General features: G+C 43.5%; 3 protein-coding genes and 1 non-coding gene across 25 annotated transcripts in view; 2 read left to right on the top strand and 2 right to left on the bottom strand.

Moving 5' to 3' along the window:
* Positions 1 to 5,545: 5,545 nt before the first annotated feature.
* Positions 5,546 to 13,179, bottom strand: KPNA2 (karyopherin subunit alpha 2). 4 transcript variants are annotated; one of them, XM_054221971.1, is made up of 11 exons: positions 12,936 to 13,179; positions 10,880 to 10,992; positions 10,645 to 10,782; positions 10,135 to 10,223; positions 9,043 to 9,311; positions 7,897 to 7,991; positions 7,534 to 7,797; positions 6,694 to 6,927; positions 6,425 to 6,607; positions 6,167 to 6,316; positions 5,546 to 6,057 (listed from the first exon to the last, which is right to left on the bottom strand). In XM_054221971.1, the coding sequence occupies exons 2-11, from the start codon at positions 10,949 to 10,951 to the stop codon at positions 5,965 to 5,967; spliced, it is 1,587 nt and encodes a 528-aa protein (XP_054077946.1). In that variant the 5' UTR covers positions 10,952 to 10,992; positions 12,936 to 13,179; the 3' UTR covers positions 5,546 to 5,964. The 4 variants fall into 4 exon arrangements, with proteins under 4 accessions (XP_054077946.1, XP_054077947.1, XP_054077944.1 ...); XM_054221972.1 differs by lacking the exon at positions 12,936 to 13,179 and adding an exon at positions 11,889 to 11,996; XM_054221969.1 differs by lacking the exon at positions 12,936 to 13,179 and adding an exon at positions 11,783 to 11,976.
* Positions 13,180 to 13,591: 412 nt separating this feature from the next.
* On the top strand, positions 13,592 to 13,664 carry TRNAR-CCG (transfer RNA arginine (anticodon CCG)). Its single transcript has one exon. It is a non-coding gene; the product is annotated as a tRNA-Arg (tRNA).
* On the top strand, positions 13,664 to 22,040 carry C15H17orf58 (chromosome 15 C17orf58 homolog). 5 transcript variants are annotated; one of them, XM_054221240.1, is made up of 5 exons: positions 13,664 to 14,019; positions 14,477 to 14,613; positions 17,872 to 18,498; positions 18,603 to 18,701; positions 21,072 to 22,040. In XM_054221240.1, exons 2-5 carry the CDS (start codon positions 14,529 to 14,531, stop codon positions 21,257 to 21,259), a joined length of 999 nt encoding a protein of 332 aa, XP_054077215.1. In that variant the 5' UTR covers positions 13,664 to 14,019; positions 14,477 to 14,528; the 3' UTR covers positions 21,260 to 22,040. The 5 variants fall into 5 exon arrangements, with proteins under 5 accessions (XP_054077215.1, XP_054077217.1, XP_054077213.1 ...); XM_054221242.1 differs by having other exon boundaries at positions 13,667 to 14,019; positions 18,621 to 18,701; XM_054221238.1 differs by lacking the exon at positions 13,664 to 14,019 and adding an exon at positions 20,263 to 20,454 and having other exon boundaries at positions 18,621 to 18,701.
* Positions 22,041 to 24,096: 2,056 nt separating this feature from the next.
* BPTF (bromodomain PHD finger transcription factor) overlaps positions 24,097 to 27,918 on the bottom strand; it is a 58,848-nt gene continuing 55,026 nt past the window's right edge. For 14 of the 15 annotated variants that reach the window (XM_054221221.1, XM_054221229.1, XM_054221234.1 and 11 more), the window contains one exon: positions 24,097 to 26,163. In XM_054221221.1, coding sequence (XP_054077196.1) covers positions 26,127 to 26,163 — 37 coding nt within the window. In that variant the 3' untranslated portion in view covers positions 24,097 to 26,126. Of the gene's footprint in view, positions 26,924 to 27,918 lie in introns of all 15 variants that reach the window. The other variant, XM_054221224.1, reaches the window with a different exon arrangement.

Genomic DNA, 27,918 nt, shown 5'->3' with positions numbered 1-27,918 from the left:
ACGCAGGAGAAAGATTCCTGCTTAATTCAAGGCAAGTTTTGCAAAGCAGTTCTTCAGCAATGGAATGTGGATGTCCTGTCTGTCCCATCCCCCCGGCCTTTATTTTCCTATATGGGTAATGTTCTCTCTCTTGTAAGTTATATGGACTGCAGCAATGTTTTTTTTTAGCCATTAGGGGAAAGGAAATGACATATGGAGAGAATTCAAGTCCCTCCTCATTCCTAGAGAGTCTATCCAGAAAGTTAGTATGCTGAGCTCCGTCCAAGTGTCGTTTCCTGCTCAGAATTGGGAAGGGGAGCTGGAGGGGGGAGGAGAGATGGAGACGTAACATTAAATTGCTGCTTCTGATTAACAGCAACATTCTGCAAATGATTTCACAGTATTGCTTTGAACAGAATTGAACCTCCGCAGCCCAAATATGTGTAGCAATCCACTGATGAAAGAGCTATTTTTACATCTGTTTCATATAGTGGGTAAAAATGAAGTGATTTGGATGATGGAAATGTGCCTTGGAGATTATTCAAGATTTTCTGATAGCTTTGTACATCCAATCTTCCACATGCCCACAGAGCACAGTTACATACTCCTGGTATTATAACGATTTTACCACTCTGAACCTATACACAACGCAATCTGTTACAGACAACAAGTGAAGCAGCTTTCCACTTTTTATATCTATAACTGAAAAAAAAAAAAATCACGCCTTCGGAAGATGACCCCATGATTTTCATTTCACATTGCAATGCAAATTGAGAAAGATACAAAATGAAGTAGAACCTTCCTCGTACTGCCTCTTTTGTTGAGCTCATAGGTGTAATCCAACCTCTTCCGCAGTGAAATCAGTGCCATTGATTTTGCTTTTAGCATGTCAGTCAACTGAAACTCCCTTCCTGGTGTATGATTTATGCATCACTTCTGGATTTGGCCCATTGTTTTGTTTAAATGATTAGCGCAACATTTTAATGTGGTCAAGCAAGTTCTGCTTAATAAGAATTATTGGGATTTTTTTCCCCACCCTGCTTTAATTTCCCCTCCTCATCTCTTTAAATCCCAGCTTCACTTCCCTCCCACTAATGACCCTCCCTAGAGCAGTGGGTGAACTGCAACCTGGAAACAGGCCACGGCTCTTCCACGAAATCTTCTGGCTTCTGCGGAAGAGCGTCCGTTTCCTGGAGCCAGTCTGAGACAGACAGTGCTCCGCAGTCAGAAACAGGACCGGAATCCAGTGACCCTTATTCCATATGAAGTGCTATGAAACTCACGGCAAATTAATTCTTCCGTAGCCGTGTACATGCTGAGTTTCTGCCTGACTCATGTCAGTGCCATGCTAAGGATCAATCATAAGGGGGTGTTTTCCAAACACAATGAATGACTTCGCACACTTGTAGCTTGAGTGTTCTCGTGAATGTTGGGGTTTTTTCTGAAATTTGCAATTGGGGGAGGTGTACCTTGCCCATTCGGAGGGGTCACCTAATTCCCTCAGACTTTTCTCCTGATATGTTCCCCCGGAGGCGAGTCAAGCTTAAGTTTTTTACTCAGGCCAAAGGGTTAATGTGTTTCCTATTAGGTTTTAAATGAGTGCCAACGTTTTCCTTTCTAGGCCAAATATCACCAACTACAATTAACCTTCATGACTGACTTCTGTTTTGAATAACAGGACTTTTCCCCCCAAATTATACACACTCCCAAAATTTAGACCTGCGCTTACATGTTATGTCATACCTTATCACAAAAGACATTGATTCCTGCCGGGGTAATCCTATATTCAGCAAAGGGCTAATGGTGACCAGAGGTGCCGTGGGTCAACTAGAGGAGTGGACATCAGGATTCCCAGGCTCCAGGTTTATTCTACCAGCTACTTCCTGGACGTCTGTGGGTAACTTTCTTGTATTGCAGTTTGCTCTGCTGCAAAATAGATTTAGAAACAGAAGAGATCTGTGAAATACTGTTGGCTAGTGAATTCCTTTTCCTGTAAACTTACAGCTGTTCATTTTTGCTGATATACCGCTGGTAGTTCTGTGCAATTTAAATCATTCTGTATAGGGTGGCAGGAAGCAGCTTCACTTAAGAGAGTATTTCACAGTCTAAATCACAGGCAAATAAAGGAATAGATTTCTCCTAGTTTAACCATTTCTAGCTTTTCTAACCGTTTCTAGCCAGGCTATTGAAGAACAGGACTGCAAACCCTCTGCTCCTCTTTCAGAGCCCAGCATCTTTGGAATCAGCAAGTGGAAGCACTCACACCGCAGCATCTGCTAGCATCGGAGTTTCAGAGGTGGTTACATTTGCTGGGATGTTAGACTGAAATCTCGCCATCGCTCCACAGATAAAGGAGTATTAGTAACAACTGCATTCCAAGGCAGTTGATGTCCGCAGGGGTCTGTTATCGTTGCTCTCAGCACCAAGGGGTTGGCAGACCGACACACAGGCCACCAGATATTTATTCCAGCCCTTGTCCTGAATTAGGCATGTGCCAAATAAAGAAGGCTAGCTCTTAAATCTGGCTGGGCAATGCACAAAAAACCCCCAACCAACGAACAAGGAACAATAACAATTCTCCTCTCCCTTTTTGCTCCTACTGCTTTTTTAAGCTAGAGACGCAGCCTAATAGGTGACTGTGATCCTAACCTCAGAAATAGTTTGCATTTTCTTAGAATAAGGAGTGACTCACCCCAGTCACTTACTCATAATCGCTGTAGATTGTTGCTTGTGGAAATACGTCCTGCCAAGAACAAGGCTCATTGGCAGATAGGCTGAACACATTTTTCTTGGATAAAAACAAAGTCTCGGTCCCCAGAAAGTTAATAATTAAACCACTGAGGTGTCAGGCACTTAGAGAAGAATTTGCAGTGTTCTATTATTAACTCAGTATATTAGATAATTCTGAAACAAGTAGTGCAGGAAAAAAAAGTAGAGACAACACTATTCAGCAAGTGCTCTGTGTTCTCATCCCCTTTTCTATATACGGGGATAGAAAAGTCAAACTAACTACATACATACTAAAAAGCAGTTAGAGTAAGGAGTTTTTCAAAGTAGCAATACCTTGAGATACCATATTTAATCTGGTTAAGTATTCGGGAATTAGCACATAAATATTTTCTGTAACTACAAGAGGTGCCCCGATGGACTTTTATCTCAGTGTTTTCTTAATAGGGAAATAAAGTACATCATACCTGAGCGGTCCAGGCAGGATGAAGCTGCACCAACCTCGTCGAAGCAAACGAGACTGTGCGATTGCCTGTAGCACCCTCTACTGGAAGATGCAGCATTTTACAGAGTTAGAAATCGAAAATTACTCAAGAATTCTGTCATTGCCCTTATAAACCTACAAACATAAAGTATACGGAAGCAGTGATTTCATTCATTAAAGCTGACTTCTCATATCTGCTTTTAGATAGGTTAATTGTTTCAGTTCTCTACAGACAGTTACTCACAAAATAGTGATTTTAACACTGATGTTTTCAGGTGAAATTCGGAGGTTTGACAACAAAGCAAAGGACACATGAGGCTTCACTGCAGATGCATAAAATCCCTATTTGGTTGGTTTAACCCCCCAGAGCATTAAGGGCACTGCAAGGCAGATGGTTCTTTCCACTTTGCATGGGTACCCCTAAGATAATGCTGGAACGTGGTCCCAAGGGGGTTCAGTATCTGTGGTGTTAGACTTGGGTTCTGCTCCTCCATCTGTCCCCGCCTACAGCTTCTTCTGCAGGTGCTGGGTGCCACCTGCAGCCCCTCCTGCAGGTACAGAAGGCAGGCAGGGCTGGGAACATGCTGCAGCCGGGTCTCACCCTTCGCTGACAGCACAGGCAGAAGGTCAGTAACGCTGACATCAGGTCCTCAAGTACAAGATGCAATAGAGTTGCAATAGTTATTGATCTGAAAGCTTATTACTTGCTGCAGCTTTGCTTTGGGGTAAAGAAAAAACAGAGTGGTACACTCAAAAGTAAGAAATCATATTTAACTAGTTCAGGATACTGTGATTTTTGCAAGACTATCTTTTGTGACAGGTAAAGTCTGCAACCCCTGCTGATACACCAGTGACACCAATGGCAGTGTCTCCGAGGCCACGTTCTGAGCTTGATGGAGGAGCTCACATGGCCTTAACAGCCCAGCCGCAGCGTGCTCAGGCTGGCGAGTTCACAAGCGAGTGCTCTGGAGGAAACATTCCTATTAACCATAAGAAGAGATACGAATATACACGCAGACAGATTATCTGCTACCTTTTGTAACTTTTTCACCATCCAACAGTACCTAAGATCCAAGCAAGCGGCTTGCACAGAGAGGTCCATCAGCAGCCTCCGAGCAGGGAGGGTACCATTTTTGCAAGCAAACATGAAATAGACAGTAATAGACTCGCACCACAGTAATGGAAGGGAGAGTAGCATCTTCCACATTAGCAATAACTCCTTTAAATAAGTCTTTAGGTAGGCATACCTAATATGCCTCTCATAATGGTAATCTAGGCTTAGAAAGAACATCCTTTTAAGATCAAGTATTCTTAATGAAGAATTTAAAGAGTTACACCCAAATGCACTTATACATGCATATGCACTTTAAAATAGAGTTGAAAGCACACAAGCAGATCAATGTACAAGACCAAACCGATTAATTTATCGGGTTCACTTAGCAAAGTACAAGGTGGGGGTTTTTTTTGATTTTTTTTTTTTTAACCCTCCTCATGAGGGGGGAAGCAAAGCCTATGAGAACTCTGGGAGAATTGCTTAGGTTTTTCCCCCTCCCGCCTTCTATTAATAATTGAAAAGATACTTAACATACAATACTGCAGTGACATGTTATGTTTCAAATATAAGTCATGCTTATGAGAAATCTAGCCAAGAAAAACTGACTTCTCCTTGCACCATTACAAGAGCTAGAAAAGCTCAGAGCTGAATCAATTTAGTTATTCAGACAAATTGACTCCTGGGAGGTTCCAGTTAACAAAATAGCTCAATCCAAGTTTTTCCAGAAAGCTGGAAAACAGGACTACACTTCTTCCTCTGACTACTACCCCCTGCCTCCAAAACCCAACCCTGCACAACGACCTTAAGAGACAGCATAGGTTACTGTAAGTAAGAATTTAGAAGCAGAGGGGCAATAGAGCCCAAGATGAGGCCTTCATTTTCGCTCTTTAGAGCGGACAACTGCTTCAAAGCATTTCCTGTGCTCCGTGCTAAGACTACCTGAACATATTTATAATTGGTTAACCACTGTACTTATAGCTCCTCCACACTAATTGCTTGCAGTTAAGTAGTGCTATTACAATCTTTAAATATTTCTCCAAAAAGGCAGAAGATAGTTTAGCTCAGTTATGAACAGGGTAGAAACTCATATTTCCATAAGGGATACCTAGAGAGAAGCAGCAATTCATTAGTTCTGCAGTAATAGACGGCTGCTACATGCAGAAGTCAGAGCTTGGGGTGACCAAGCTGTTTCAAAACCGCCATCTTCAGATTTGAACCTCTCATGGTTTAGGCCCGTGTTCTTGCCATTATACATTTTAATTAAGTATACTTACCGTAGTCACCTTTTAAGGGCAATTGACACAGTTCAATTTGATGTATTGATGTCACTTTATTGAACTTTAAACATAAATCTTCTTTAAAAGCCTACTCTGTACTGATTACAGCAATAGGTTATGTAGAATGTAATAGGTATGAAGAGGTTATGCAGAGCAGTGGCTCATGCTTTGCGAGAAGCCTGTATTGCCCACTTGCATTCTTGTGCATGACAGGGACAGTAAGAGCCAGAAAGAGAATATTTACAGGTACATCTCAGAAAGAATGAAGTTTACAGTTAGAAATTCACATAATATGTACAGTTTTGAACTGTTCAAGTATGTTTCAGTTGGACAAAGTGCTACAGGTCACATAAAAAACACAGTAAAACCCAAGAACTATTAAGACAAAGAGGCAGCAGTCATTTGTGTGCCAAACTTGCAGGTTGTTGCAGTATATGCAAGACCTAGAAGTTGAAAGTATCTGGAGTATTGCCCTGAATTTGGAAAGTGTAGCTATCAGCAGTAGATTCCGGTACCACATTTTGGTCTTCCTCCTCCTAAAAGGAAAAGAAGAGTTTTGAAAGAGCAGTAGCTTTCAACCTAGTAGTCAGTGCTAGAATAGAAAATAAAAATGGAAAAAAAAATAATCATCCTGCAGCCACTTACTTCTGCTGAGAAATATTTCTCAATCAGGGTAGATGAGGCTTTGTACACTTGTTCATTTTCATGTGACTGAAGAGCTTCAATTTTGTCTAGACCTCCACACTCCTCAATCATGAGGCAAAGTTTTTCAGTCTCATTAATCTTCTCAGCAGTCTGCAAGAGACAAGCATGGGATAATCTCAGGAAAGATGCACGTCACCAACGACTGGAGAACCATTAGCAACACCTTGGACAATAACCAAGTCTACTCCATTCACATACCAAGAAGATATTAGAAATAGCATCCAGAATAACTAGCACAGTTTTGCTGTCTTTAGCTGAGAGAAGATTCAGTAGGGGTTCAACGACACCAGCCTGAACGAGATACACGATCTGTTCAGTTGTTCCACCGCTTGTGTAGTTAGTCACAGCCCACACAGCTTCTTTTTGAGATTTGAAATCCCCCTATGAAAATAAAAGCAGGATATTTAAACACAAACAGCAGTAGTAATAGCAAGAGCCTCAACCTAGTAAATAAAGTTTTTGTTTACCTTCCTGAGAATACCAATGAGATAAGGTACAAGACCATGGTCCACAACTCGCTGGATTTGGTCCTGTCGTCCAGCAGTGATGTTGGACATTGTCCACGCTGCTTCTTTCTGAATGTTGTTTTTATGATGAGAAAGGAGACTTGGAAAGACAGATAGTGCTCCTGAGTCAATAACAATTTGTGTCTGCTCATCAGTACCAGTGACAATATTTCCTATGGCTCTTAATGAAGGAGTCTGAAATAAATGTGAAATAGAACTTAAGAAAAGAGGTGTATTTGAACAAGTACAGCCATACTTGATGCCCCTCTGCTCGAGCTTTCCCAGTTAACAGCATGTTATGATGAGTTTTAAGCACCTCATTAGCATTACACCTGCAGACATTAAGCATGCCAAGACTGCACACCTTCCAAGGCCAATCTGCAAAAAACTATCCATGGCAGAGCTTCGGAAAAACTATCTCCTAAGTATTAATGCAGTTTTATTATACTATATTATGTTGTGCGCAGAGTCCACTTCAAACACTGTACCTAGAACGAGTATTTGAACAGTAGTTTAGAGTTAAAAGCAAGCTTTAAAAGATGTTGACTACTGCGCTGGCCTGTGGGTTAAATCCAATGATTATGTAAAGAAGATTGATAGTCTGTAACAGCAACAGCCAACACCTCATGTGGGGCAGTCTCCAGGCAAGATAGAAGCTCAAAGTTTTACCCACGCAAAACCTGGAACAATCATCAGATTTACGTATAAGAAGAATAATTCAGTTACATGCACACTATTCCAACTGCAGTTTTATTCACAACTCAAATCAAGCAACAGCAATCTGCATATCTGATAGCTTACCATTATTGGCAGTTCACTACATCCCAGGAGTTTCACAAGTTGTGGCACCAATCCTGTCTTCACTACAACTTCTATCCTGTCATTGGAACCATCTGTTAGATAGGAAAGTGCCCAGCATGTGTCTGCTAACACCTCACGATCATCATGGTGTAAGAGCCGAACAAGGGTTGGAAGAATCTGCTCAATAGCTTCTATGGGTGGTGCAGGATTCTTATTACGACACAGGTTTGAGAGGGTCCAGGTAACATTGCGTAAATATCCGGACTGCAAGAGTTGAAATAAATGGGTAGCAACTGTTTAGTTACTTGAGCTCTTTTGCTCACTTATTAGTAACTGTAACTGGAATTGTACTGCACAACTTACAGCCAGAGAGGAGAGATCAGGAACAGCCAGTAGACTCAGCAGTGGTGTAATTGCACCAAATTTAATAACCAGATCTCTGTAGGTAGAACCATCCCCTGAGAAAACAAGAAAAATAGCCAGGTGAAGACCAGACTAGAGGGATGTGTACATACAGAATCATTATGTGTTAGAGGATGAATTCTTCTGCTTAAGGGATAGATAAAATAAAAAGAAATGAGGACAAAAGGACTACTGCCATGGTTAAGTCATATGGCAAGCATGTGTTTTTCTAATCAAGCCACTGAGCTTGATATTTTTTCTGTTGGAAAAAGAGATAATTTAGTGTATATTTTTATACAGCTTTTCTTAGAGTACATTTTTAAGCAGGGACTTACATATTTCTTTGAAAACGTATCTAAGCCCTACTACTAGAACAGAGCTCTTCCCACAAAGATGGGACTTCAAATGCATTATAATAATTGGTTGCATGATGGGGTTCTACTGTATAATGCTGAAGGAATGTCAAACTGAATTATTCTATTGCAACATACAGACAGTGCCTTACAATTGAGTTTAATACAACAAATACAAATATTATAACTATATTATTAATTTTGACCTGTTTGGGATTTTTTTTTTTTTTTAAGAATAGCATCCAACACTTGCAAATCAAGTAATCCTGAAAGGTGCACGAGAAACTTCAGTATATTTACTTTCACATCAGTAAGTAGCTGTTTTAAAGCAAGGAACACTGGCTATCACATACACTATTACATGAGCTATCTGCTTCCTCCCTTCCCCCTTCTAGTCACCACACAGAGCAGAGCTCATTGATAGGTCAAAACCGTCAAGTGAGATATGTGGAAAAAGCCCTATAACAGTTGTAGGACTGTTATATAGCTCTATCTGAACTGAATCAAAATAGGGAAGCAATCCATGTAATGCTACACACAGATAGCCAGGTATTGCATGAGATATCTTATACCAGGTCTGAAGATGAAAAATTGTCCATAACATATTCCAAATCGCAGAGCATGTCTTTACTCGAGAAGCATTACAACAGAGTTCCAAAGAAGCTCAGCATGCTACATGACACGTCAGTAGAAATGTCCTCCTATGTTAAAGAAGGGAGCAGGTCTGAAAGGGTTGTGTAGCGTATTGACATACCTGCAATATTTCCCAACGCCCACACAGCCTGTTCACTGATGTGAGTATGGGGAGAGGCCAGTAGCGAAATAAAAGCTGGAATAGCCCCTCCATCTACTACGGCCTTTGTTTGTTCTGATGTACCAGAAGCAATGTTGGTAAGCGCCCAGGCAGATTCAAACTGAATAGGGCTACAGTCTGCTCTACCCAAGAAGGAGACAAACTTCGGAATCAAACCAGCCCGAATTATGTTATCTATTGGGGGCTGCTTCTCTCTTGAGAGGAGTTTCCTATGGAGGAAGACAAACAAAAAGCATTATTTTTGCCTGCAGAGGTCTGAACAACAGATTCCATTAATCAGTCTAAAAAGATTAATTTTTAAAAAAAAGTTTAGCATTGCCTTAACATTCAGAAAAAGCAACACAACAGGAAGGAGAAATATAGACAAGCTGAATACTAGCTTCTTAAACCTCTGTTAACATTGTTTTTGGCATGTCTTCACTATATGAGAGGTTCTGTTCAGACTCTGAAATGAAGCAGACCTGCAGGAGTCATAATACATCTGAACTGCTAGAGGTTTCTCAGCAGACAGGTTAACAACTGCCAGAAGCAGCACTGCAGCAATATACGAGCTTGCTAAAGAGACTTTAGATTTGAAGCAGAAAGGAATATTTGGTATACTTCAAACCCCAGTCATCCTACTGTTCACATTACTCTAAAATAGATCATTGCACTCAAATATTGTAGTCAAGTGTTAACACAGTTTAAAGATACCTTATTCTGCTATAACAAAGGGTTTATTACCTTTACTCCTACAAGTCTGAGACTGACTACTGTCCATTTTACTACCTCAAAACCACCAGAAAGCATTACTACTTCCTCGTGAAATGTTCAGGCATTTAAACATTCAAAAGCCACACTATTTCAATAAAATTATGACTAAATTAAGTGTACCTAAACATTGTGTATAAGGGTGACTCAAGGTTTTGAAAATACTGTCTGATAAGAAGAGTCATAGCTGCTGCCATAAGTAGACAGGCTCATAAGCCAATTCTTTTACCTTGCCTAGTTACTGGCTTGCACAGCTGAATTGGTTACCTCTGAACTCCTTACCTGGCAGCTTGAGTAGCCTGTAGCTGAAGCTCCATATTATTACTATTAACTCCTTTGACTATTTCTTCAACTGTCCAGTGTGCCAAAACCTGTACAATAAGAAGTTACATGAAGACTTTGTTGGGAGAGGCATGTGTCTTCATGACCACAGAGGCCTTCTATGCAATACCATGAATAGACTCTATTTTACTACCTCTTCCTTTATTAAAAGATTATACCACTATGTGATACTACAAAACCTCATCAGCCACAGCTTTATCTACACTTGTCTGAACTACTGAAAGCTTTCTTTAATCAAGCGCTTCACACCACTGTTACAGTAGGCTTAAACACAACTGGCTAAGCTACGTGTTAAGAGTGTTGCCCGTTAAGAGTTGGTAGTATAGACTTAAGCTGGTAGTGTATATGTAGTAGCGCTGTGTCCCACAGGAGAAGGGAGTCATACTAGTGTGGCTGCATGAGCTCATACTGCAAGACCTCCAAGGGTACCTGTTCCAAGCACCTACTTACCTGATTACTCCTGTTTTCCTGAAGTGGAGAAGTAGCATCATCTGGTAAAGTGCTAACATTTCTTCTTTTAAGCATCTGGTCATCTTTCTTAGCTTTCCTCAGCTCTACATTGACTTCAATACGCCGCCTTCTCATTTCCTGTATAATATACATTCATAGTAAGTCCTTGGCTTTTACAACTCATGTTTAAAGAGATGAGGGCTAGCTAAAGTACTAAGTGTATCAAAATACTCACGGTAGTGTCCTTTCCTTTGTTCTTGAATCTGTTCAAACGAGCTGCTGCACTAGCATTCTCATTAGTGGACATCTTGCTTATTAGATTTTTGAGACACACAGATAAAAATAAGCCTGAAAGCAGCAAATAATAAACAGTAAGTTTACTTTACAAGAGTTAAGCTTAAAAACTAGGATCAATACTTGAGAATGAGAGACACTTGTCCCTATTAGATACAGTAACAGCTTCTATCTTGCTAGAAGATACTAGAGACATGAAAGCTGTCTCTTTAAATGCCTAGGTGTTACAGCAAGCTCTAACATTAACACAAAAGCAGTAAACACATATACATCGTTTCATAACTCTTCCAACCACAAACATTATTGGAGCCATCGTTTTTAGGAGCAAGATTGACCTTCCTTCCCCTAGACAGCACACATACGTTAAAAACTACCTTCACTGCGTCGTATCTGTATTGCACAGGCACCCCACCGAGTCCCACCCCGACCCCTTTTGATGGGAACAACGAGGTGCCGCACTGGGAACGTCCCCCGGGGGGCCTTGCTGTGCCGGTGCAGCCAGCAGCACATAGTAGCGGCTACACCGCTAACAGAGGCAGGCCGCCGCACCTTAGTCAGCTCCAAGGTGACCCACCGCACAAGGACGGCCTTCGTTTCGCCCACAACTCAGCCGGACCACGCAGCCCCTTCTAGGACGTGCCAGCCCCACTCCAGCCAGCGGCCTGCGACTGCGGAGACCCGACAGGTTCCGCAGGGAGTCCCCCCTTGTAGGGCCTGCCTCACCGCCGACGGAGCCCAGCCCCTTCCGACGGAGCCCCGCTGCCCCTCACCCGGCCTCCCACCGCCCCGGCTCCCCCCTCGCCCCCACCCGGGGCCGGGCACCTCCACCACAGTCTCCGCGCACCAGCCGCCGTCCCACGAGCACGCCGCCACTGCCCTCGCCCGCTCCGGGCGGCATTTAAATTTCCCGCGCCCTCGCCCTGCCATTGGCCCGTTCGAGCCATAGCAACCTCCTGATTGGCCCGTTTGAAATGCAGCCCGTCTCGCGATGCGGGGGAACGAATCTCCGCCGTGCTCCCGGAAGGGCGGACCAGACCTCGCGTATTCGCGCAAGGCGTTCCCGCCTCGGCACTACAACTCCCGGCACCCAGCGCGAGGGGACACCGCCGCGCTCCCGCCTGACCCGCTCGCCGGGAGGCGGCGCGTGGCACGCCGGGAGTTGTAGTTTCGGGGAGCTCTGCGGGCCGGCCCGGGAAGGCGAGCGGGGTGGCGGGCTGGGTTTGCACCCTGGATGGGGTGAGGGGACGGAGGTTGTCCCGCTGTGAGCGGTCTGAGGCAGCGACGTGCCATTTCCTCACGTACAGACTAATTTCTACCTCACTAACTGCCCGGTCACCACAGCCTTCTCCTGAGACTCCCCATGTCATCTCCCAGAAACGCGGCACACAGGAATTTAAAGACAACGGGATGCGAGGTTGCAGTTTAAAGCAATTCAACAGCAATCAGGACAGATTGAAATTAAATCGTACAGAATAACAAAAAAAAGCATGCCTGTCCTTGTGGCACGCCCAGAAAATCAACAGATTTGGTGTTGTTTCAGATGGGTTTGGCCTGTTTACAAGGGATGGAATACAGAGGAACACCCTGTTTCACAAGAGGTGTAATTCAAACCAAAAAACCTGGGGGAAAAACATGGCTCTGCCAGCAGCTCAAGCACTTCAACATCTATAATGTACAATTCAGGGCAGAGAAGTGTCAGAGTTGCACATTGATACATTGGTGTGTTAAACCATTACATTAAACATTTATACTGCTCTGCAGATGCACACACTAGTTGACAAAGACATCTGCAGAGGAATTACCAGTAACATTTCACATAGCTTGTTTTGGGCCTTACAGTTCTGACCTTTGTAAAAGAAAAACATCACAAAACCATTTAAGGAATAGTAGGGAAGTCAAAAGAAGAGAAAGCACTTGAGTCATAAACGGAGATACTGAAAAAGGACTGGTTTGACAGAAAAAAAAGCAGCTCAAAAGTAGAAATCAAGGTAAGACACCTGGTGTGCAGAAGGATCCGAGGGCCAGCGTGAAGAGTCTGCTGGGTCATAAATTGCTGGAGAGTCTGTGGTCTGGAGCAGCATGACCTGGACGAAGGAGATGAGGAGGGTGCAGGGCTGGGTGTTCCAGGGCAGGGAGGCAGCTGTCGGCCATTTGGAAATGCGAGGTAGCTGTGTATGAGGGCAGGCCGATATGGGGTGAACATGCCTTGGGGTGGCAGGGCAGTGTCACAGCATGAAGGGCCGTTATCAACAGCGAGGGCGACAAACAGAAGGGTGGGGGAGTGCTGCGGTTGAGGGAACTGCCACAGCGGAGGGTGCACAGGAGGGAAAAAGCCCCGTGAGGGCAGGAAGACCCGCGAGGGGAGAAAGCCCAGTGCGGAGCCAAGAGGATGGAGATAACGTCAGCGGAGGAGGGACGGGACGGCGCGAAGCCGGGAAGCCCGTGAGGGGAAAAGGGTCCCGGTGAGGGGGCGGTTGTGGAACGAGCGGGTCCCCTGAGGGGGGCGCTAACGGCCGCCGCGCGCGACGCGCCGAGGCGGAGGGGCGAGACCTCCCGCTCACAAGCGGGGAGAACGTGAAAGCACCTTTGGGGGCGGAGCCAGCGCCGGCCGGGCGGGGCTCTTACGGCACGGCGCGGGTTACTTTCCCTGGGTGACCCAGTGGCCTAATGGATAAGGCATCAGCCTCCGGAGCTGGGGATTGTGGGTTCGAGTCCCATCTGGGTCGTGCCTAGACTTTTGTGGCTCTGCGGTAGATTCAGCGCGGGCCGCATTATCATCCCCCCCGGACCCGCTGCGTTACTTTTAGTCGCGCCGCCCGCCGCTGCAGCGCCTGGGGCCGGTGGGGGAGACCCGGAGCCGAGCCAGCACCGCGCTACGCTGCTGGCCTCAGGTTCCCTCAGCCGCTCCCTCCGCAACCGCCGCCCTGTCAGCAGGACGCCGGCACCGCGGCCCTTCCCAGGCGCCACCGAGCCCGCGGCCGCCACCGCCCTCCTTCCCGCGGGGATCCTGAGGCAGCCGAGGGCCGCCGCCCGTCTCTGGCGTGAGGCAGCCGGAGCGGGGATCGCCTGTGGCAGCCGCAGGTTTGTGTGAGTGTCCCCAGGAGCCCCGAGGAGCTGGTTGGCGGGCGGGCGGGCGGTTCTCCTCAGGCGCCGGTCCCGAGGCGGAGCAGAGGGCGGGCTGGCCGGGGCACGGGGGCCGGGGTCGGGCCGTGGGGGCCCCCCAGAGCCCTGGTGGTAAAGGCGCAGGGGAACCCTGTCCTGCAAACCTGTTGCTGCCAGCGCAGCTCCCTGCGGCTTCCCGGGCTAGGACGTGGCCACTGCCCCGGCGGTCCCCGTTTTCCTCAGAGCAGGGAGTCCTGCCCGGGAAGCTTCCTCCTTCTCCGCTGCTGCTGGCATACCTGCAGCTTCTTGAACGGTAGAAATACTACAAACGCCCCGACTGCCCTTTCAGTCAAGGTCCCACCCAAGCACAGAGTCAGGAGAAACTCATTCATACAGACATAGTCATACATTAATATGGGTTGAGTTACACTACCAGCTAATTTAAACAGAAGACTCCCTGGGGCACAGAAGGGCTGCAGGACACTCACATGTACGTCTGTCCATCCGTCCGTCCTCAGCACAACCCTCAACAGCCGGAGTCTGTCGCAGCCCTGACCTCTCTCCTTGCCACAGGTATGTGCGCCAGCTGAGCGGGAGATGGGGCACACAAAGAACATACGAGCTCACCTCTGCCTCGTCCTTAGTTTAAATTCCCATTTCTACCGTAGCTGTGTTGGGATACTTTTGGAATGAAAATGTTTAAAATAACAGGAAAATACAGATTAATAAATGCTGCAGTAAAAACCTAGCACACTGAGTAACAGATGTGTTAAAATTTCATTTACTTTGCATCCTATTCTGGCTCATTTTCTGTGTCTTCAGCCATAGCTGCTTGAGATAAAGCCCTGTACTTTTAAGACTTCTATTAAACTGCTTAATTGAGGCAGTACAAAACAAACAGTGTTTAAACTAGGCAATAGTTGGACGACATGACACAGGCAGGTTTTCTTTTGGGGGCAGATTTTCTCTTGGGGATGAGTTTCAGGAGCTGGGATGTAGTGATTTTACAGGGTTTTTTAATTGTTTGTCACACCTTAAAGGCACAAATGAGTTCACTAACTCTCGTGACAGTATCAGCTAGTGAGATAAACTGTCACAATGGAAATCTTGTCTAGCAGTAAGGTCACCCATTTTGGTTGGGAGCATAAGAATAAGCCTACTTAATTCAGTAAAATCCAAATCAGAATTGGCTTGTTGTGTGAAAATTTTCGGCGTTCTTTGTCTTAGCAAATACAGATTTAAAAATAAAGCTTTATCTGTGGTCAGCAGAGCTTTCCCTTGGACTGGACAGTAACTTCTACATTTTTCAGTCTGAAAAGAATCACTGGAAAGGGTTCCTAAAACTAAAAGATGAGATTACCAGCTGCATAACTGGAGGGGGCCAGAAATACTGAAATATGTTTCATCATAAAGCACATCCTGTACAGAAGCTGAATCGCAGAGGTGATGCCAGCATCTATCAAGCGCACTTGATAATGTAGTTCCCCACGTCCAGTAAAACCGTATTTGTTCTGTATGATTTTCTCTACAAAATGCCATAGGAAGCAAGACCCTCCCCTAAAATAAAAATCTGTTGCTAAAAACACATATCTGTATGTTATTCACATAAACACAGGCGACTGGAGGCAGTATAGACGGGTGTGTATATGGGAAGGGGGTGTCCTAGGCAGGGGTAGTGGGAGGCTAGCGGGGACGGCAGCAGCTTGGTCTTGCTCCAGTGGGTTGTCCAGTGAGTGATTCCTGTTTCCCCTAAGGCTGCCTCTCATTAGCATGAATTGGGGGAAGGGCATAAAAGACTCCAGTTCATTTTGTGTCTGGAAAACCTTTACTTCAAAATGACAACCAAAGTGTTCTGGCTCCTCTGCTTTGTCATTAGATCATCTTCCAGCTCAGTGGCCGGTAAGTCTGTTAACATTCAAAGCGGGGCTGGGGCATATTTGCCTTTGGTATCAGGGGAGGCTAAACACATTACTACAAACTCTTGCCCGAGCAGCCCTCTTCAGCTGTAATCTTTTCAGCAAGCGGTAGCAGTAATCATGTAAGGGCTCAAGAAAGCAATATTTCAACATGTTTTGTGGGATGGGAATGTAAATTGCAATATTTGATTTGTCAGCATTTGAAAGAATTAAGAGCACCTGCCAAAAGCAGGCAGTTAGCTGGTGCCGTGAATCCTGCTAGCCATCATTCCGCAACTGAAGTTTGACTTGCTTCTGCATATGGGATTTTTTTTTATTTGTATGTGACCTTTCCCTTTTAGTCTCTTTCCCCTCATCTGTAAACTTCAGATTTCTAATTTATTTCAACACGCTCTGTGCTGTCACATGTGCCTGCAGCAAGCTGTCCTAAATATTTTTTTTTTATTTTTTTTTTTTAGTACCTCATTGATGTACAGAAATAAGATATACTTCTATTCCACTGGGAAGGAGAAGTCCAGGAGCTGATTATGTTGCAGTTGTATTTTCTTAGGTTGCAAGGGCTAGATGGGAATATGCTGGCATAGGGGAATGAATCTCAAGGTCCTGAATGGATTGAGTAGAAAAAAATGAACTAATTCTTGTTACAATCCATGACTGAGAAGGCACGATAAACTGGTAGAAAAGTATACTTACAAAACCAAGTCCAAAACACCTGTTCAGAGTTCGCAGCTTCATATTGAAACATCTCCAGCATACCCTTGCCTATTGCTTTCTTTAGCTTGGACTTCTTCCACCCCTTTCTTCATGGACATTCTTTTGACTTTACGTGTGGCCAGCCCAAATATCAGGGAATCTTTCCCATGACAGCAGCTGGTGAGAGCAAAGGGGGAGAAATGGCAAGGTCAGCAGTTGAGTCAGTTATAGAAGATAAACCAGGACATTGTTCATCTGTGTATGTCAAATATCTCTTTTCACATAAGGAGTTAGGATCAGCCTCCTACACGATGCTAACCACAGACGGCGAACACGCAGACAGCGGCTGTGTGTGGGTGAACTGTTTTAAAACTGTGCTGGCTAACTAAAAGCATGCAGTGAAGGACTAAAGTAAAAGGAAGATGAACTGCCAGGGGAAATTTCTCTCTTCCCAGGCTAAATGGAAAGTCATTTTGCTTTGTGACGTCCAACTGATCAAGGTGAAGGTATAAACGAAGGTCTTGGTGACTGTCCAGCTTGCGTGAACAATGTCATTAAGCCTTTCCATTTTTCACTAGATTCCCAGACATTTCCTCTCTTTCTCAACTCTTGTCCTCTCAAATTAAGAAAAGCCTTGAAATAATTGTTACTCGGCAGCAATAGCCTAGCTACCAGGCTATGGTACTGCTACTATACAGCCCTGCAGTGCAAAAGTCAGAGACACAAAACTGTGGATAAACATCTTTTCAGTAGCATTCAAAGCCCAAAGCCGCTGAAGAGTCCAGATGACATTGTCAATAAGGCATCCCATGGATGGGAAAACCAAATAGTTCTGTTGTCATGGTCTTTTAAACAAGCATCCCAAATGGCAATGTGAACCTTGTTTCTTCAGATGCTCCCTGGAGATTCAGGCTTTTGAGAAAAGGGTTTGTTTATAAGTCATGTTTTTAATTTGCAACAATAATAAAGTAAAAATGCAAATCTCCTGTGTTTTGCTCACACAGCTGCACTCTCTGTACTGGACCTTCCGTGTTTGAGTACAGAAGAATGAGGAGTTCTTCTGTATTTGATCTGTTGAACTATTTACCGGTTATATTGTCTTACTGTTGAAGGCCTCACTTACAGACTAGAGCCTCAAATGTGCCAGGCACTTCCCATTCAGCAGCACATGGAATAAAAAAATTAGAACGCTAATTCACTCCCTCCTTTATTTTGTTTGTAGGATCCCTGCCCTATGCTGAGAAAGCCAGTCAGACTCTCAGCAAAGATGCTTATAGTTCAGCAGCGGCTGCGCCTGGTCACCTCAAACTGCCCGCCTGGGGCACCAGCAGCGCCAGGGAGAATCACACGGAACGCCGGTTTCTGTCTCCCACCGACCTGCAGCAGCCAAAACCTCCCGAAATCACCTCCCTCTCATCAGACAAAAAGAAACGCACCAAGCCTTCTCTAGAAAACAGCACGGGACTGAGGAAACACCTCTTGCAGTACGGAGGGGCCCTGCCCCTGGAGAGCCCGACTGAGGGGCCTTCTCCCGCCTCCTTTGACTTCAACGAGGCAAACAGAAAGCACACGGACAGACGGCTGGCTGAGGCTGCCAACAGCGTGTCGGCTCACTTCCATCACACAGCATCTTCCTACCAAAAGATGACATCCTTAGTGGAGGCTTATCCTTTTCCAGACTCTGGAGCAGTGGAGTCAGATGATCCTAACACGCTGGATCACTTGAACCGACCGTACAAGATAATGCCCTATAAACACACTGATCCCTTCAAGAAGGTCACCAAACCCTCCTGGGTCACCAACCGCCAGTCATCCAGCTTGCCGTACCACTTCAGCACGCTGAAGAAAGGTAAGGGGAGAGCGGGCTCCGGCAAGGGATAGCCTGAGCTTTCCAAAGGTTGGGTGGCCTAATTTGTACGGAATATCCCAAAAGGGCCTGTTGCTGTCCCTCAGCCTATGCGCCTGTTCTAGATGGCGATAAGGAGAAGGCATGTCTGACCGAGTGCAGGAAAGAGAGAGACGAAGTGGAGGCCTACTGCGCGAGTGAATTCGGTAAGTTGTGTCCTCGAGACACCACACAAAGCAGAGGCTGCTTTTGCTCATCTACTACTGACATTTCACTTCTGCTTTTAAGATACTAAATACATTAAAAGGACCCATCACAGCTCTTTATAAAAGCACTATGACAAACGGTACCAAGTCTTACCCTTTCCCTACCTTGGGCTAGTATTGCTCTTTTTTCTATTTTCTCTACTTTCCATTCCTGGGAGGAAGACAGTGTTCTTGCCTGCTGGGCAATGGAACTGAAAAGACCAATTATTTTAGATACTCTAAGATTAAACATTGTAGCTGCGTTACTTACTATTTAGAACAAGTTTGTGATTTTGGGGGCTGAAGTTTCAAAGCAAAATAAAATGGAGAACCAAATAAAAATAAAGCTGTGATCCTCTTGGTACAGAGGGTTCTTCTTGAAGTTCCTGAGGACTCCATGTCTGTAGTCGTCGTGTCCAAGTTGGTGGACCTAAAGATGGTAGAACATAGCCTGGCATTTTTGAACTGACTGTGTAAGAGCAAGCATTTTCTGACTGAAATCTTGCCTTGCGCTTACAAAGTTGTGAAATAGATACCAACTTTTTCTCACAGTATTTTAAGAGATAAGGAAAATACATGCCTAGTGGTAACAGATGTTTCCATTTGTAGAATATAAACACGTTATGAGACATCTGTTTTCTCTAAATGGAGAAGTCAGGAAGTGCTTTCTACAAAAGCTATATTCTTTATTTTGTACCACTTTCATGCATTCCTGTCAAACATAGGCCTTATAGCGACCCGACCTTTGTACATTTCAGCCTTTAACTCTCATCTCTTAAACTGAAAAAGACAGGTAGGGAAAATACGGTCAGAGCAACACATCAGCCAAGGTTCCACCGCAGTGATCAGAAAGAGCTTTTCATTTCTTTACATCTGCAGTGCAGATTAAGGAATAAACGACTGAATCAAAGTTCTGACTCAGTGAGGCGGGTGTAACGCCAGTTACAGAAGTCCTCCTTGCCTTCCTGCCTAAAACCTTTGCTGTTTTCTGATTCCTGCACTCAGCTCAGCACTTGTCAAAACCAGAAACTGGGTGGACAGCATGAAGCGATTGTCTGAGCGTAGAACATGGCCTAACTGGTGCCCTTCCCTCTTGGTACGACACGGGCCTTTTCTTTCAAAAGCTGAAGTGTTTTATTATCAGGTTAGCTTTGGACTTCATTGTGAAGTTTTAAATTTGAAAATTTTACTTTGTTAGGTAAGTATGTCCGCTTTCTACATATCAGGATGGAAAACAGTACAAAAATCATCACTTTTGAAACATTTTATAAACTTCACTAAGAAACATCTCAGACCTGTAAAGCACAAGTTAGCAACTCAACAAATACTAAGGTGATGTCCTCATCGAATGTGATTATTTGAAGCAACCCCTGCTTTCAAGACTGCCCACTACTGAGCCAAAGGATTTCTGCCGAGACTTACTTTACAGCACTTTAAATGAGAGCCTTCGCACATACCCTGAGTTGCCACCAAGATATGTAATCTGATGCTTGCTTTTTTTCCCCCCCCCTCCCTTAAACAGCAGTGAATGGAATTGTTTATAACATGGAGAGACTGGGGAATGGAGTCCACTTGATTACGCTTTTGGTAAACAGCGATGGATTATACAAGATGAGTCACCTGTATATTACTCCTGATGGCTTCTTCTTTCGAGTTCACATTCTAGTTGTGGATACTTTAAACTGCAGTAAACCATGTCCGGACTTTAAACTTGGTAAATAATTCCAGCTAAATCCATTCCACTACACCTCCTGCATGCAGTGCAATTTTAGTCTGCCCTAGTTTAATAGGCTTATCCTGGGTTGTTGTGGTATTTTGATAAACAAAAAAAGAAAAAGGTATTTACTGTTAAACTGGAGGGCTTTTTCCCTCCCAGTTTCTCTAAATTTTCAGAAGAGAACCAAGTGTGTGAAGAAGTCAGGTGGCTGTGTAGTTCTTTCTTAACATTATCCAGTTCCAAAAAGATAGCAAGTTTTCAGGATTGCCAAAAAAATTTAAGCACGAGCTTAAGCCGATGTGTTTGTAAGTAGTCCAGTTCATCAAATATCAGTATTTCCCCCAAAAAGCTTCTAATTGCAATTAGAAGCTTTATTTTTAAAAAAATTAGAAGCATTATTTTTAAAATAATGATTTACACAGTAAATCATTATTTCTGTGCAAGCACAACCCACAAGTCCCACTGCAGTTCAGCGTGCCACTGTACTAAGCCGCACCTTCATGTATTTCTACAAGGTACAAGTTCACATCTATTCATAAATCTGTCGCGCTTCCAGCGAGTAGCGAATGAATCCATGCTTTCTTCATGGCACAGAAGTCTCATTTATTTTGCAGGCAGCAGATACATTGTGATGGGTCAGATCTACCACAAGAGACGACAGATCCCTGCGAACCTGCTGCAGTTCCTGCGCGGGCGCCTGAGGCCAGGGGACGGCTTGCTTGGAAGCAGCAGCAGCTACGTCAAGAGATTCAACAGGAAAAGGAATCGCCAAGTGCAAGCGGCTCACACTAAATGTAGCTAAGACTCCAGTGATCTCCGTCTGAGGCACGGGCAGCAGCAGAATTCACCTCCCAGAACAAACATGCTACAGGCACGTTTTGACTAGGTACCCAGATATTGTGAAGTTCAGCACAAAAATCAGTTTAGGGAATGTTAACTGGTCATAAATTTGCTCCAGCAGTTGTGAGAGACAGAGGTTATTATTGCCTCCCCTGCTGGAACGTACCCAATAATCTGTAATAACTGTAAGGTAAAACTCCAGAGGCATTGTTCCAGGTACAGGAGAAGTAACTGTGCTTTCAAACCCTTAACCTTAAACAAGTGTTAGACGATGCCATCTAACCATAGCTTTATCTATAGAGGGTGGTCATCGCGTTTTCATACAATTCTGCCTGAAGTATTTCATGCATTTGCTTCAAAAGAAATCAACAAAACGAAGTATCGCTTGTATTGTTTTGGTATCCTCAAACATGTCCACACTACTTTTAAAAATCACGTCATTCTTCAAACAGAGCTGTATTTTCACATGAAGCGTACAAAATAGCTATGTAATTATTTGAATATATGAATACACTAACCGAAAGCAAATCATGTAACTGCACAACACAAATGCCCAATTAGGCTTACAAATAACGGCACAAGTTCATGCCAAGGAATGCAAAATAAGCATGGAATTGCACGCACATTTTGTATGCCTGGTTACACCGTCAGTTCCTTAAAAGTTCAGCCCTAGAACTGTGTACAGAACGTCATTTTCACATGAGAAATATTACCAAGTTTGTACGTGCACATCAGTAAAGTTACTTTTTGAATCAAAGATACAATCTTGTACTACCTTTAGTGTGGTGGGATGTAAGAACCTATGAAACATCTGCAAAGGGGGTCTTACTGCTGGCTGTTCCAAGAGTCGATGTTCACAGATGCTGTCTTCACAAGAAACCCATAAAATGTTCATGCAGTTCTGGGTTCGGTTTCCTGGGTTCTGAAAGATCCCAAAGGATTACGCAGTGATGTTAAATAATGGCATCTCCTTGTTTGACGAGTTGGCTGGGGATTTTAAGGTACATATTTATATAAAAAAAGGGAAATGCAGTCTAGCTGAATATACGTAGAGTGCTATATATGATGGGACCTGGGACAGGAAGCAGTGGCTTTTAAAAGCATTTTCTGTTTTGAAGCAAAGGGAGTTCTAACACCTCGTACACGTCTGCAGCTCGATTCAGTGTCACCGAAAACCTATGGAGTGGCGGATGGGCGGTAAGGCACACGGGATGAAGTATTTCTCGATATAGAATAGGAGCCAAATACCAAGAACAAACATGATGTATTTTGGGACCCAGAAGGCTGTTGCTGTAGGACAAATGTACTCATAGCTCGTGTCCGTCTGAAAACTGTCTCGCTTTTGTTAGGTGGAAGATTTCGCATGGAGCGCAGCATACAGAGATGGAATCTTCCTGAGATTTTGAGGGGGCTTTTGATTTGGCAGAAGGACTGTTCCTGGCAATGAATCAAAGCGCTGGGGTGGACGGGGAGGGACAGGAGAAGGAAGGAGGAAGGGTTATACATGTGCATCTCAAGTTTCTTTGTTTCTATTTTCGACTGAAGACCAGGGACTAACCAGCAAGTCCTACAGTCCGCCATTTACCCAGAACAGCAATTAAACACCCTTCCCCACCCCCAAGACATTACTGTAATCTAAAACAGGCAAAGCGTGGGTACAAAAATAACATCCATGGCTAGATCTCGTTTTGATTGTCTCTCGGAAGAGATCAGTAGTATAGCACTGCTAATGACATCGAAAACCCGAGTGAAACGCCAGAAACCGACACACGAGATCCGCACCCCTCTCAGATACAGCTATTGCTCTAGAAACAGGCCTGAAGAGCAATTCATTCTGTGCTCTCTTTTTGCGTTACAAAGTCATCTTACCTTTCCTTTCCTGCTTGGAAGATCACTCCTGAAAATGCGATCGCAACAGCTGAGCCCTGAGCCACTGTATTTCACGGCCCAACTGAAATACAGCTGGAGCAGGAGCGTTAACGACTGTTCCTACCAGGCTTATCGGATGCTAATTAACACACTCAAGAAAAAAAATTCCTAGATCAAGTGGATTTCCACAGTCTCGCACTTGCCATTACAAAAACCTCACAGCATTTACGACAGTGATAAGATGGCACTTCGATCAATAGCTGCCTCTGTAATTTTGATACCCTATAGTTCATTTTTTGATGCCTTACATCATTTTTTCCCCAGCAGAATAAGCATGAAAATTCTGCAGTCAATACCCAGAGATCCAGGTGTACAGGAACATTATTGTCTTCCTGGGGTTAACTCAAGGCTTTTGGGTAAGCCAAATGTTTTATTCTGCTTTAAATCCCATTAACTTTCACAGGAACTAAATCTAGACCAAGGATAATTGCTTCAAATTTGTTTGAGGAGACAAAAGACAATCAAGTTGGTATAGCTCACATTACCAAAATCTGAATTACAATATATGACCATTTTGAAACAAACGTTGCAAAAATTTATAAAAATACAAAGAGGAGAACGACTGAACAGAGATCACAAATCCTATGAATTTACCATGCTTTTAAGGAAGGCGGGCATTAATTATAAGACTGATATATTTTCAGTAACACAAATAAACTATTAAAGAAAACCAGTAATAAATCAAGAAAAGTACCTCAACCTACTCAACGGCAACTGAAAACACTATAAAAGGCTCTCGGCACGATTAAACGGCAGGTATGAGTTATTTCCCTGATCAACCTGACTCCCTGGCAATTATCTATAATCTGGCAAAGCCAAGACCTGCACACAATTAACATTATCAAATGTTTCATTAGAAACACCACCAAATCAATGTCAAACACGTTACTTTATTTGTCTAGGATGATGTGTCCTATAAGGTACAAAAAAGTACTCTTCAGTTTGCCACAATTTGTTAAAAACATAGCGATCTATTGCCTACAGGTAGGAAAGTTTTAAATGATGTCATATATGTATTTATATATGAATAAATAGTACAGAAATACTGTGAAGTTTTGACGAGATGCAGGATATGTTCAAATGCTGTTAAAAGTTGAGATTTTTCCTTTTTGCATTAAAAACACAATGCATACAATATGCAGCATTTCTTTTAAACGTCAAAGGACAACATAACCTAAATGCAACTACTCTTCTTCAACTTTAAGAAGCATAAATGGATTATTGTTTTCACATTGAACAATTATTAATTTTTCACATAGAGGTTAAATGACAACATTTGTATGTACAAAAAACCACGGGTTTTTATTAGATAAAGTTATCCCAGAAGAACCTGTACACCTGAGCCTGGAAGTGTAAGAAAGTGTGGTCAGTAGCAACATCTTTTTAAGAAAAAAAAAATAACAGAAGAGGTTCTTGCATAGCAAGGTGTGAGGTTAAACCCAAAAGGAGCTTATCCGTCAATCGGGTAAATCCCGGATCGCTGCAGAACAGAGTGTGAATTAGTGCAAAAGCTTGTCACACGGGTGGAGAGCCGCACGCAAACCATGGCTGAGAACTACAGACGGGCAACATCGGCAAGTCATTCAGATACGCGCCGGGGCAGCGACAGATCGGAAAGAAACTGCAGCGTCATCTGCAATCGGCATCTTCTCCTGACTCCAGGTTATCCCTCGGAGCCGCACTCCTCGGACAGGCCACCGCGGAGCAGTCCAGAGCCTCTCCCAGCCAGAATTACACCCGGTACTTCACATGCCTAGAGCACTTGGCGAAATATCACCTAATCCAGCGGTGGGCAGTGACATTTCACAAAATACTTCCTACCACGTTATTGGTTACAGTAATTTTGGCACCACTGCAGAAGCTTTATGAAGGGATAACAGCTGCTCAGGAACGAAACGTAGTGAACGCCACCTCTGGAGCCAGACAAAGTCAGATCTCCCCGGCCACTTCCCTCCCCCAGCACGTGAAATATCCGAACAGATCCCCAGAGCGTTACAAACATATTAGCGCACACTCAAAGACACCTACATCTGTGGGGAGAACAATTATCTCCATTTATTTTGTTTCATATACATCCATATTTTGAATTTTAATACAAAAGAAAAAAATTAGAATCTGACAAATGTTTACAAACAAGATACCTTCAAATAGATTTTACTCGTTTCAGTCTGGTGCAGAGTAAATGACAAATTGTACTGTTATATTCAAGGCAACAGAGTCTGTAGTCCATGACCACTCAGCCCAACTTTTATGCAAGCTTAATTGTTTTTATCTACCATGAATGATAAACTCATTGTTGATTCCCAGTTGTGTGTGTGTGCACATGTGTACATAGCAGCTCCTTTCATAGAAAGAAAAGACACCTAGAGGTCTTCTTGTACTTTTACCTACAGGAATCATGTTAAGATACAGAATGGATTACATGTGACCGGGGCTGGATTTATAAGAAAAAATAATTAGCTGACAAATGAGGGCAGCAATAAAAAAGCGTCTTTTTTGCAACAATAAATAAATACAGTCAAAGTTTTCTGTGTGGACTTTAAACCAGCTTCTTCACTGAAGAACAGACGTGGCATTTCCATGGAGTTAAACGTGACCCCATTTACTGTATCTTTTTTTCTTGCTCTCTTTCTCTCTCTCCTTCAACAAAACAAAGTTTTCCTGCTTCTGCCACAATAGTACAACAATTTGATCTTGACAAGAAAGTGGTGCTGCTGATTTTTATTTCTTTGTCCTTTGGACAAAATAAGCCAAGAATATAATTTGACTGTTGTGACCAATAAAAACGCAGTTTACATCAAGTCTCGTCAGGATAACCTGACTAAAAACATCTGGCTTCTCAGTTAAAAATTTTCAGACAACCAGATTCTTGCTCGTGTGTTAGGTTAACACGCTGAACTCTAAGAAGCTGTAGACTGCAGTTTGTTGTTATGGGACCTGCAGAATGCAGAAGAAAGTCAAGAATTAAGCACCCTTCATGTTGGAGAACACAGTTGCCACAAAGGTGTTGCCGAGGGTAAAGCACAAGGAGGGAACTACCACCATGTTGCTTCCATTTATTTTTTCCCCCTTCAGACAAGAACACTTAAAAGAATTCTCTCTGAATTTTAAGCACATTTTCTCCTGCAGTATACAAATATTTCAGTACTTGTAAAACGCAGCGTGTCACTGGAATATTCCAAGATGCCTGAAATCAGTTTTACTCTCATATTTACATAATAGTAGTCCATTAAAAAAAAAAAAAAAGACATTTTAAATTGTGACTATTTATAATAACGTATACTTTGCTTAAATTTATTCAAGAAGTCTTTGGGTTAACTTAATAGAAAAAACTGAACAGGCATGTTAAAAAAATCACATTTTTGCTAATCAGAGTTCAGCAAAACTCCTCTTTGACATTCACAGTTTTATTAGTGACTGAAAATAAAACAATAAAATACACGGTTTCCAAAATGAATTTTTTGTTTTTCTCAATACAGTATTCGAGGAATGGGACAGTTTTTTTGTTAATACAGTTATGTTTACCAGCACACGTTTGCCGGTAACAAAAAGCAAAAACTCGACAACATTTACTTTTTAGACAAATGATCTGGATTTTTAGGGCAGTTTAATGTCATCGAATTGTACAATAAAACAAAGTGACCCCAACATCCAGTTTTGACTCCAGTTAAAAAGTTCAGACTAAAGATATCACAATCTGCAAGAAAAGAAAGAAGACGGATGGTATAAATGAAAAACAATAACAAATAAGATGCAGCAAAGAAATCAGCGTGCAAAATGCCAGATAACCAGCTAAAGCAAGATGACGGAAACATGAGTTGAAAACTACCTGATAAAAATCATTAATGCAGTGTTAAATTGGAAAGAAAAATGCTGGACTAATTCATTTGATCCCATCCCTTCTTATCGATCCTACCCTCGCTGCATGCTGAAAATCGGACAGCTTCCACAATGCCGGACACATAGTGGAGCTTTCCATTTGGTTAATTACAGATGGACCTAATCCGGCATGAACCTTTGGAGCGGCAGCCTGCTACAGCCTTCACCCCACAGCCGGGCGGACAACGGCAGCCCCTGCACTCACAGCACTCCTGAGCGCGGCTGACAGGCACCCGGCACGCGTGACCCTCACAGGTGGCTGATGCTGCGACACACCGGTGATACTGCCGAGATCCGTGCGCTCCGTGGCTGGGGCGAGTAAGCCGGGTTTAGGAGCAGCTGGACGAATTATCCCATGATAATCTGGCTGGTGCCACACGACTCCCCTGTGCGGGCTACCAGACAGAGTCGGCAAGAAAAAGAAAAAAAACTGCAGCAGAGCTGCCTAGTCGTCTTCTTTAGGGAAATGCTCTACATCGATTCTTCGACAGAAAAACATTATAAAAAATAAGTTTAATTTTAAGTAGTTAATTTTGAATTGTGTTCAGTTTTCCATATCTTACTTTAAACCTTATTTTTCTCCCCATTTCAAATATGGGAAATCATAAAAAGATGAGAGAAAGTAGTAAAAATTATTTTAATCTCCTTCATTAGATCATAAGCTTCACGGAAGGACTGTCTCTTTTTGGCATCTGAACAGTACTCAGTGCGCAGCAGACCATGACCAGAACAACGCAACCGCAGGATTTGTCCCGGTCAGAAAGGAGTCTCGGGAAGTGTTCTGCAGCCATGACTGAAAGTGTCGTTCCAAAA

The sequence above is a fragment of the Rissa tridactyla genome, chromosome 15, assembly GCF_028500815.1.
Source record: "Rissa tridactyla isolate bRisTri1 chromosome 15, bRisTri1.patW.cur.20221130, whole genome shotgun sequence".
NCBI lineage: Eukaryota > Metazoa > Chordata > Aves > Charadriiformes > Laridae > Rissa > Rissa tridactyla.
The sequence above is the reverse complement of the archived record's forward strand: the minus strand, read 5'-3'. Positions and strand labels throughout refer to the sequence as shown.

Bases quoted from the DNA above. Each gene is read 5' to 3' on its own strand.
- KPNA2 (XM_054221969.1), bottom strand. From the start codon at position 11,882: ATGGCTCGAACGGGCCAATGGCAGGGCGAGGGCGCGGGAAATTTAAAT. The intron at 10,993-11,782 runs GTGCGCGGAGAC...TGCTGCTTTCAG, and splicing joins TGCTCGTGGGACGGCGGCTG to GCTTATTTTTATCTGTGTGT. The intron at 9,312-10,134 runs GTAAGGAGTTCA...CTTCCTCCATAG, and splicing joins CAGGCTACTCAAGCTGCCAG to GAAACTCCTCTCAAGAGAGA.
- C15H17orf58 (XM_054221237.1), top strand. From the start codon at position 14,529: ATGTACGTCTGTCCATCCGTCCGTCCTCAGCACAACCCTCAACAGCCG. The intron at 18,499-18,602 runs GTAAGGGGAGAG...GCTGTCCCTCAG, and splicing joins CTTCAGCACGCTGAAGAAAG to CCTATGCGCCTGTTCTAGAT. The intron at 18,702-20,262 runs GTAAGTTGTGTC...TCCCTTAAACAG, and splicing joins CTACTGCGCGAGTGAATTCG to CAGTGAATGGAATTGTTTAT.